This window comes from Topomyia yanbarensis, chromosome 2 (genome assembly GCF_030247195.1).
Source record: "Topomyia yanbarensis strain Yona2022 chromosome 2, ASM3024719v1, whole genome shotgun sequence".
Classification (NCBI taxonomy): Eukaryota; Metazoa; Arthropoda; class Insecta; order Diptera; family Culicidae; genus Topomyia; species Topomyia yanbarensis.
In genome coordinates, this window is record NC_080671.1 from 184,461,691 (window position 1) to 184,472,382 (window position 10,692).

Here is a 10,692-nt window from a genome sequence, read left to right on the forward strand (position 1 = left end):
TCTGACGAGAGGAACTCGAAACGTCTCTCCAATAACTAATTTAGATATGGTATTCCCAGAGTTAAAGCTCAAAAAATTGACATCCCTGCTTGAACATGAAAAAGAAACGAAATTTAATTCATGCCCGCCGCGAAGAATGAAATGTTTGGCTCGTTTCCCTCGTCTTTCGTTCTCCTGACACACCGCATTCAGGTTCGGATATGTTTGGTTTCATAAGCAACTGAATTTTGTTTTCTGAGAGGGATTATTGAGCAAAAGTGCACCAGATGTAGATTACGCAGTTCACTTATGCTCGAAAATGGAAATGTCTTCAAACTGTCCTTATAATAACAAATGAATGCTTTGGTTGGTGAAGGAATTTATTCTTCCTCTGCACTCAAGCATTCGTTTCTGCACGAAATTTCAGTCAGTTGGAAAGTTGATGAATGAGGGATGCAGTGAATCTGAATGTTGGTTTCTATAAATACAGAGATAGGTAACTGATTTTGAATTTTTGAAGCTCTGAACAGAGCATTAGTAATAATTCGTTTGTCCTTTTACTTTATGGGCCATATTCGCCCCTTTCCATTAATTTGGTTTAGTCTGTGAGATTTCTAGCACTGATGTTGTCCTACACTGAGAAATAAAAATATGCAGTGTTAGTATACTTTTTATTCCCGTCTCTTTGCTGTGATTTTTATGCATTTTCTAGCACATACTTCTAGTAGGCATTCAATGATTGGATGACCGATGCAAAATATTTACAGCAGAAGAAACGAAAGGTAGATAGAAAAGTATGCTATCGATGAATAAATAAAGTTCTGCTTGTATGCTGATTTGAGCGTTTCTCTGCGTCCTGCCACTGTCCCATTTAGTATGCGTTATCGAAAACATCGCGATACATCAATTACTAAATGTTCTCAATTGATATAATATTCGCAAAGTGATAAGAGTTATAAGAAATGTCTCGTCACACTGTTAGGTGGATTAAAAGCGTTTTTTGTATTGCATTTCATGGATTCTACAAGTTGCACTAGGTCTCTTGAAAAGTTCAAAATCACTGTAGCACACAGCAATCTAAAGTCAACCTCATATAAAAAAACGACGTATTCAAATTTGTTCACGAACAAGCTCCTGATTATATGACTTTCGAAGATTCAAAAAAGAAAGAAAGAGCCATGTGTCTAGTAGTACTTTTTATGTACAAGTAGTATAACAGCATAACCTCAGCTAAATATAAAGTATAACAGGTTGCTGACCAACGCACATCAATAGTCCATACTTTCTCGCTGAGGACACTTTGCTTTTGTGTGACCCTCCTGTCGGCAGAATCCACACTTCCTTGTTGCTTTAGTTCGGTCTCCTGCTCCTTGGTTATTTGTGCTCTTTCCTCCTCGGCCACCATTATTGTTAACATTCGACCTTCCCCATTCGGACGAATTTCCAACAAAAGAACTATTCCCACTTGGGGGTGGTCTAGGTTGAGTGCCCCACGAGGATCCCGATGCAGTTTGCGGAGCGGTATTTTCGTCAGCCCATTGAAAGAAGCCACACTGCTCATTTTGTGGTTTTGAACAAGTAAAGAACGGGCGTCCCTTGTTAGGGCCTTCTTTTTTAACTGTAAATTCCTTGGCTGGCAGAGGACAACGACACATAACTTGTTCGTCACTCGATCGTGCTGGCTGTGGTGGCGGGTTTCTGGTTCGTGTTATGTTGGAGGCATTCAATGTGTTCGGATTCGCTGAAGTGTTCCAGCTACTTCCCCAACCGCTACTCGCGGTGACATTTGTTCGCCCGGATGCAATTGCTCCACCTCCCCCGCCTCGTCGATCATCATCATCGTCGTTATTGTAGGATCCCCAATTACTACTACCGGTACCGTAACCGCTAGATCGGTTGCTCGGAAGATTCTGAGTCGATCGATTGGCATTGTTCGTAGCTCGTGGGTAAGCAGGATTGCTAGGAGCTACTCCGCGAGGAGGAATTGCTACATCTGCGCGAATGCCATTTGCTCGGAATTGCTTCACTAAGCTGGTGTCGATTCCTAAAATATCACGGAACTTATCGTCGCATACGATACAGGTTTTGTAAGACTGATCATTCACGTGATTAAGAAACCCGTAGAAGCGAGCATGCTTGAATTTAATTCCCATCTTTTTGTTAAACCCACCGCATTTCGGGCAAATCTCTTCCGTTCCAGAAGCTTCTTTTATATTCTCATCAAACCAAACACTATTTTTACAGTCGGGAAAGCCGAGGCAACCTAAATAGTATCCGTTGCCATCCCTTTTCGTTTTCAGACACATCATTTCGCCACATTTAGGGCATTTACAAACTTCCTGAATGGAAGCAGTTCCTCGAGAGCTGAATTGATTCGTGGGAGCATCTCTCGGAGCATGGTTGAGTCGCTGACCCATCGCTAGATCAAGGGCTCTCGCCTTTTCGGTGATAACTCTGTACGCTTCTTTATACTTTTGAATCTGCTCTTCCAGTACAATTTTGGGATCTTTTCTTCCCTCGCAGATTAGTTTCAGATCTGCTTCGAGCCCAGCTCGAAGTTCTGGTTGCGCAAGAGGGAGTTCCATCGATTCATAACCCTCGACCAATCCCATCCCAAGCGTTCCTGGGACGAGAAAGCCTCTATCCGCTTCTCCGATGTAACCACGCTCTTTGATCGTGTTTATGTGTTCCGCATGAGTAGCATCAGTACCGATCCCGTGTTTCTCCATCAATGCAATTAAATCCGCCTCGGTCAACATGTTCGGTGCAGTCGTAGACCCTTCGTGAAGATCTAAATCCGTCGGTTCAAATGTGTTGCCTATCTGATAAGCGTGAATTTCCTTCGAATTCCATCGATCGTATGGATAAACTTCCAGATAGTTCCGTTCAAGAATGCATAACCCGGATGCGGTAAACTCTTCCTCTGCAAGCACGGCATTAACTATCGTTTCTGCACCAACAGCATCCTTACTTACGCATGCCAGAAAGTGTCGCACAATCAGCTCATACACTTTTTGCTCATCTCCGCCCAGATTCGTTACGAACTTGGTAGGATGAATCGGTGGATGCGCTTGATCGGACTTTTTTCCGTTACGTGGGTTTGGTCCCCATTGAAGTACTTTTTGGGCGAAAGGTCCCCAGTTCGGATGGTTTGCTTGCATCTCCACCAATGGGCCCAGTTGTATGTCGTTGGTAAACATATTCGTCTCCGTACGTGGGTAACTTATGATACCTAAGAATTATTAATCGTGAGTTAGAAAAGAAGTTTGAAGCAAACGGTATAATTCCAAATAACATATCAATCGAAAAACGAACCTTGTGTGTAAAGCTTCTCTGCAATCGTCATTGTCTGTTTGGCGTTGATCTTAAGTTTTCTAGAGCCCAACTTCTCCAATTCGATCGTATCCATTGGAGTAGGTCGCCATTTACTTTTCGGTTTGTTTGTAACACTGACGATTTTTACAAGCGGCTCCGACTGGCAGAGCATCAAGTATGCTTCACAGCACTGTTTATCAAAGAGTCGATTCCTTGCCCAATTGAACTCTACCGTAAGGTCATTAATAGTATGGTTCACTAAAAGAGAAACGATAAGTATACCACATACTCAATCAAAAACAATGTATATACATCGGATTTTCCAAAAAGCTTGTGGAATAAACCTTTCAATCTCCTTATACCGTTGCGCAACAAATCCTAACGTTGGAATCTGACAGCTTCCATACGAAACCAGATTGTTGACTATTTTCTCCGGGAAAACATTTTGCAGCCGCATGGTTTGAAATCGTGTGAAAGCAGCTCCTATTCGTAGGTCTAATTCGCTCCTCACATTAACTGCCTCGCTTTGTCGTTCGTCCGGTTCAGCAAGATTTTCTATTGCTCGTGTCACTGAAGGTGTTGTAATTTCTGAGAATTTCGCTCGCAGTACTCGAATTTGTGGTTTAATTGCTCGACAAACCTCGATGATTTCAAAACCGATGTTCTCTCCCTCCCGGTCACAATCAGTCCATATAACCAGTGCATGGCATCCACGAATCTCGCGTTCCAGGGTCTTCTTTATTTTTTGCGCATTCTCCGGGCAGCCTTTTCGAACTGGAGCTTCAAAGAGTTGTTCCGGATTGCAACTGTGCCAACCTCGGAACGATGCCAAAAATTCAAAGTTTAATAAATGGCCGGAAACGGAAGTCATCACCATTTGTACTCGCTGGCCTCTAATTGTGTAGTCGAACTCGTAGATTTTATTATACGGGGAAAATCCTTCACGCTAGAATCAATTTCAAAACTAATAGTAATTAACGAACAACATAGCAATGCTCCGAACAAACCCGTTGTGCTGTCCCTCGCGACAATAAATTAGCAATATTTTTGGAGGCATCGTTTTTTTCAGCAACGTTGAGATACTTCATTGCAACATTCCTGTTTTCAACGTTACAGTATAATCTTCTTATCGTGCTGAAGAAAATCCCTCGGAACATTCACGTTTTGACTCAATAACAATATAAATAATACCTGAACTTTAAATTAATACAAAGGAAAATCAAATCAGAACGCGACACAAAACAATCTCCACAAAATGCATATGAATGAAACTGACAGTTGTTTTGAAAACCCGCGTTAAGCGAGCGTGTTTCACTTGCTACAATACCTCCGACTCTGGCGTGTTGCTGAAATGATTTGTATGCGGCGCCATCAAATCGAGCTAGGTCTTTCATTGGGGCCGAAGACGCAATGAATTTAAATGGAAAAAATACTTTGAATCTATCCTGCATAGTTAAAAACCATAGTCCAAACAATAAACCTATCCCGGACAGAATTTTAAAATAGCATTTACCCTACAAAAAATCATACAGCAATAAATATTATAGTTATTATTGTTTACACATTGTTGGATGCAAAGTTCTCACAGTAGATTTACAATAAAATTTCATGTAACAATAAATTGCACTGTTCAGCAAAAAACTGATACAGTGCATTCACATTAAATTTTACTGTTTTCGAGAAAAAAATGTATGGAGAAAAATTGATTTTTTTAATGTTAAGATACATAACCACCCCCCTTTTTCACCGTAAAAGTCTATTTTACATTGAAATTTACTGTAAAAACGTTAAAGTTTATTGTTTTTGTATTGTACCATAACACTAAAGCTTACTGTAAATTATTGTAAAATTACTGTACTGTCACAGTGTAAAATCATGGTTATGTTACTGTACATTTCTATTCGGAATGTTGTGGAAAATAGTAACCATTAGAGGTGATGTTTTTGTATTGTTCCGACAATATGAACTTAGATTTTATTCAATCAATATAACATTATGTCTCGACAAACATATGATTACGGCTTAAAAGCCAACTGTCAAAATTCTCTTTGAAAGGAAATTCCGAGCAAACCGTATCTCGCCAATCACGGATGTTGGTAGCAAACAAAAGAGAAAAGTTTTCTCTTTCATTAATTGCCATGAACTGTGCTTAGCTAGTAACGGTATTTCCTTTCAAAGAGAATTTTGATAGTTTGCTTTTAAGCCGTATCGAGATGTCTAAAATATTACCAATATACACAGAAAAAAAAATGTTGGTGAAAATAGTTGTATTTCACTCTTAGCAAAAAACAACCAACGCATGCTCTTAGTTTAAAAAGAAAACTTTTGTTTTGAGTACTATTCTTCATTTGCTTAAAAGGAAAACTTTTACTTTGATTATTATTCTTGATTAATTTAAAAGTTTTACTTTCAACCTAATAGTTGGCGTTGGTTGTTTTTTGCTAAGAGCGGAACACTCTACTTTTAACAATATTTACCTTAAGCGCATACATTCATGTTCACATACGGCCGAATTTTCTCGAGACTACACGACGCACCCGGTTGCGCGTGCTAATCACAATAGTCCGAAAAGCTGGTGTAAACATTTAAATGAAAATTCGTTGGAAATCACCATCGCATACAGATTCGCATGCGTGAATCACCATTGTATCCAAGTTTGCATAGAAGTCCCGTATAGCGATTGCTGGCCGATCGAAGCGCCGACCAGTGGCAAGTTGCTACTTGCTGTTGTCATTGCAAAGCAACAGTTTAATTTCTTACACAAGTTGAAAATTTTACTTGTATGTCAGTTCTCAGAGCTATAATGTGGAGTCAATTTGCTGAAGATAGCGACAATCCTAATCTAGTGTTCTGTAGCTACATGTCACAGTGAAAAATTAAAATTATTTAATGATTGTTTTGTTATTGTACATTTATTTGGGTTAACAGCAAAAAATAATCCCTAATAAACATCTTATGAGCCAAGAGCCTAACGACCTGTTCAGGGTATATTCCAAACAATATGTGGAAACGTTGGACTATAAGGGTTAAAGTTCGTGTATATTTTTTTATTAGGGATGTCTTCATCACCGTGGTCGACCGGGTTGACCTAATAATAGATGGACTAAAGAAAAGCAACCTTTTCGTGATGAACAAAACAGACAAAACATGTATCCCGTGAAGCACGCCGACAGCCCAAGCTGTCAACTAATTGTAAGACGAAGAAAAGAAAACGAAGAAATTCCTTGCATCTTCGGATTTGAGGTCCTTCGATTTTCCTGTTTATCTACTGAATTATTTTCCAAATTCGCACAGTTCAGATGTATTAATATCAAGTGAGCTCAATCACGGCTTCGGTATTCGACGAGATGAACAGTACGGTAAGTTTCGAATAATATCAGCATTTCCACACATGGAAAGTGAAAACAGTTGTGTGACACGTTAATTATTTTTCTAATTTTCTCTATGTATCATTAATGAACTTTTGAACTTTCCACGCGCAACAACCAATTTAATCGGCCTTCCACTTTTCTTCCCCCAATGCAGCGATTGCTTGTTACATTAGCGGTAGTGATACTGCAATGTTTAGCAGTGCAAACCTTTTACGTCCCGGGAGTAGCTCCGGTAGAGTTTAAGAAAGGACAAAAGATTGATGTTAAGGCTGTCAAAATGACTAGCACCCACACACAGCTCCCCTACGAGTACTACTCATTGCAGTTCTGCTTGCCCAAAAACGGGACACTGGTGTACAAGAGTGAGAACCTCGGCGAAGTGCTTCGTGGTGATCGAATTGTAAACACTCCGTATGAAGTCAGGATGGCTGATAATGTACGATGTAAGCTTTTGTGTAATAGCAAGGATCGACCGCTAAACTGGGATCGAGAACAATCGGAGAAGGTTGCCGAGAGAATTAGGCACGAATACTTTGTACATTTGTAAGTATTTTCAACGTAGTATAATCGTGCATAATGTTGTTGAATTTCTGCTTGCAGGATTGTTGATAACCTGCCAGTGGCGACCAAATTTGTGAATCCAGATACAAACGAACTTCAGGTCGAACACGGGTATCGACTTGGTCAAACTGACGGTAACAATGTTTACATCAATAATCATTTGAAGTTCCGACTATTCTATCATCTACACAGCGAGTATGATTGACGAATAAAATGTCAGTTTGGATTACTAGTTAACATGTTTTTTACATCAACAGGAACCAGTATCGCGTCGTTGGATTTGAAGTAGAAACGTTATCTGTGCATATGAACGAAATCCACTTCGAAGGAGATACGTGTAGTTTTCCCGAAAATCCAAGGCCACAACCAGTAACCGTTCATGCTGGTCACACGCAACTCTTTTTCACCTACTCTGTCGAGTGGCAGGATTCTTCGGTGAAATGGGCCTCACGATGGGATATCTATTTAGGAATGAACGATGTTCAAATTCATTGGTTCAGTATTATTAATTCTTTGGTTGTGGTGTTTTTCCTTTCTGGTTAGTACCTGCAAAAACGTATTGGTAAACGTTCACCACCTGCAAGCTTCAATTTCTTCCAGGTATTCTGACAATGATTATGGTTCGAACATTGCGACGAGACATTGCAAAATACAACACGGACGATAGTGTTAATATCGAAGATACCTTGGAGGAAACGGGATGGAAGTTAGTTCATGGAGATGTATTCCGTCCGCCGAGGCATCCCCGACTGTTTGCTGCAGTGATAGGCAGTGGAATCCAGATATTTTTCATGGCCTTAATTACAATCAGTAGGTAAAGCTTGCTTCGAAATCTGTTTTTTTATTAAAACATTTATCTTGCAGTTATTGCTATGTTGGGAATGTTGTCGCCCTCGTCTCGAGGGGCATTAATGACCGCTGGAATAATGCTGTATGTGTTCATGGGTTTGATTGCCGGATATTTCTCCGCTCGTCTGTATAAGACTATGAAGGGACGAAACTGGGAGCGAGCTGCTTTCCTAACCGCCACGCTTTTCCCTGGACTTGTATTTGGAACATGTTTCATATTGAACTTTTTCATCTGGGATAAGGACTCGAGTGGAGCCGTTCCTTTTGGCACGATGGTGGCGTTGTTGTGCTTGTGGTTTGGCATATCACTACCGCTGGTTTATCTGGGATACTACTTTGGTTTTAGAAAGCAAGCCTATCAACATCCAGTGAGGACAAACATGATCCCCAGACAAATTCCTCATCAGCACTGGTACATGAATGTTGGACTGTGTGTTCTAATGGCAGGTATCCTACCGTTTGGGGCTGTCTTCATAGAACTGTTTTTCATATTTTCGGCCATCTGGCAGAACCAGTTTTATTACTTGTTCGGCTTTTTGTTCCTCGTATTCTGTATCCTGGTCGTGAGTTGCGGACAAATTTCTATCGTCATGACGTACTTTCAGCTTTGTGCCGAGGTATTATCATTAGATTTTTAGGTCGTAACGGATAATTATAAAATGTCTTTCATATCTAGGACTATCGTTGGTGGTGGCGAAGCTTCATCGTTTCCGGTGGATCAGCTGCGTACATTCTGTTCTACAGCATATTTTACTTCTTCACCAAGCTTGAAATTACGGAATTTATTCCAACTTTGCTGTACCTCGGTTATACCGGTCGGTATCTTCGAAAAATATGCCCTTTGATATTTATAACAGCATTTTTTTCTATGATTAGGTCTCATGGTGATCACGTTCTATGTGTTGACGGGAACAATTGGATTCTTCGCCGCATATAGCTTCATACGGAAGATTTATGGTGCCGTGAAGATTGACTAATTTTGTAGTGTTGACTAGACTAACAACCCACGAAACTAACGAAAGATAATCGATAAGGGACTGAATAAAATTGTGCGATATTTAGCTCGTGTGCTCCAAGGAACTTTGTGTACCAATACGAGAAAGTACTACGGAATGAGCAAAATGTTTGGGATATCTCCTGCACTAAACCCTTTCAATCCATACACAGAATCACTGCTTGTAGGCCAGGTGAATCATGATGTGTTGTATCTATTTATACTAGCTTCGAAAACGAGCGAGGAACAAATGCGACTAAGTTTTAGATATGTTTGCGTGTGATGAGAATGTGTTATTAGCTGAGTGAATGTCAATATGAATCCACTAAAAGAAATTAGGAATTACATTCAATCGTTTCAATTTAGTTTGTAAGAAGGTAGGGGAGAAATCTCTTGACCACAGAACAAAAGTGACACGTAAATAAACTCAACGCTGATCATGTCAAGGTTTGTTTTTTTTCCAACTTAGGTTTTATCTAATCTCATAGAATTATAGGTACAGTACATAGTTGATCGACTGTTTTCCCTAGTCTTACAGTCAGTTCCAATAAATCATAAATTTGAGTGCTTAGAGATTTGCGGTGTGGTAGAGTTGGGGTAAAACCGGTACACACGTTTCGTGCAGTCATTCTAACTATCTTCAATCGATTCCCCACAATTTTTCTTCTTAAGAACTACTTTTGATCAACCGCATTCAGCCTCTTTCTGAAATGTAGAACCAGGTTTAACTTTATAGTTGAGTTATGGGAGGAATTGGGGTAAAACGGGTACACACGTGTCGGGTGGCTAGTCTAACTATATTCAAACGATAACCTGGACTTTTATACATAAGAATTACCACTTTTGATCAGCCGCATGTAGCCTTTTACCGAAGTATAAAGCCAGGATTACCATCAAACTTTAGTGTTGCGGAGAATTGGGGTAAAATGGATGTATACGTTTCGTGAGATTATTCTAAGTATCTTCAATCGATTCTCTGGACTTTTTTACATAAAAAATACTATTTTTTGCAGCCGTATTCAATTTTCTTTCGAGTTATATATATATATATATATATATATATATATATATATATATATATATATATATATATATATATATATATATATATATATATATATATATATATATATATATATATATATATATATATATATATATATATATATATATATATATATATATATATATATATATATATATATATATATATATATATATATATATATATATATATATATATATATATATATATATATATATATATATATATATATATATATATATATATATATATATATATATATATATATATATATATATATATATATATATATATATATATATATATATATATATATATATATATATATATATATATATATATATATATATATATATATATATATATATATATATATATTAAGTTTTGAACATAAACTTAAACGAAAGGGGGAATTGTGGCAAAACAGACATAATATCGTACCGTGCGGTCGTTGTAAATACTAGCAATAAATGTTTCAGACCTTTTTACATAAGCAAAATCTTTCCTGGTAAGCGTCATCCAGCCTTTCCAAAAACAGTCGCGTTGTGGGCCCATTTTTTTTCAACTGTGCAATGGGG

The 10,692-nt window shown here is 38.5% G+C and overlaps 2 protein-coding genes across 2 annotated transcripts; one reads left to right on the plus strand and one right to left on the minus strand.

Moving 5' to 3' along the window:
• Positions 1-1,162: 1,162 nt before the first annotated feature.
• Positions 1,163-4,572, minus strand: LOC131682360 (DNA topoisomerase 3-alpha-like). Its single transcript, XM_058963780.1, has 4 exons — positions 4,302-4,572; positions 3,607-4,240; positions 3,295-3,552; positions 1,163-3,211 (listed from the first exon to the last, which is right to left on the minus strand). The coding sequence occupies exons 1-4, from the start codon at positions 4,449-4,451 to the stop codon at positions 1,248-1,250; spliced, it is 3,006 nt and encodes a 1,001-aa protein (XP_058819763.1). The 5' UTR covers positions 4,452-4,572; the 3' UTR covers positions 1,163-1,247.
• Positions 4,573-6,475: 1,903 nt separating this feature from the next.
• LOC131682361 (transmembrane 9 superfamily member 4-like) lies at positions 6,476-9,515 on the plus strand. Its single transcript, XM_058963781.1, has 8 exons — positions 6,476-6,653; positions 6,820-7,208; positions 7,266-7,421; positions 7,484-7,764; positions 7,827-8,036; positions 8,091-8,692; positions 8,752-8,890; positions 8,952-9,515. The coding sequence occupies exons 1-8, from the start codon at positions 6,642-6,644 to the stop codon at positions 9,050-9,052; spliced, it is 1,890 nt and encodes a 629-aa protein (XP_058819764.1). The 5' UTR covers positions 6,476-6,641; the 3' UTR covers positions 9,053-9,515.
• The last annotated feature ends 1,177 nt before the right edge of the window (positions 9,516-10,692 follow it).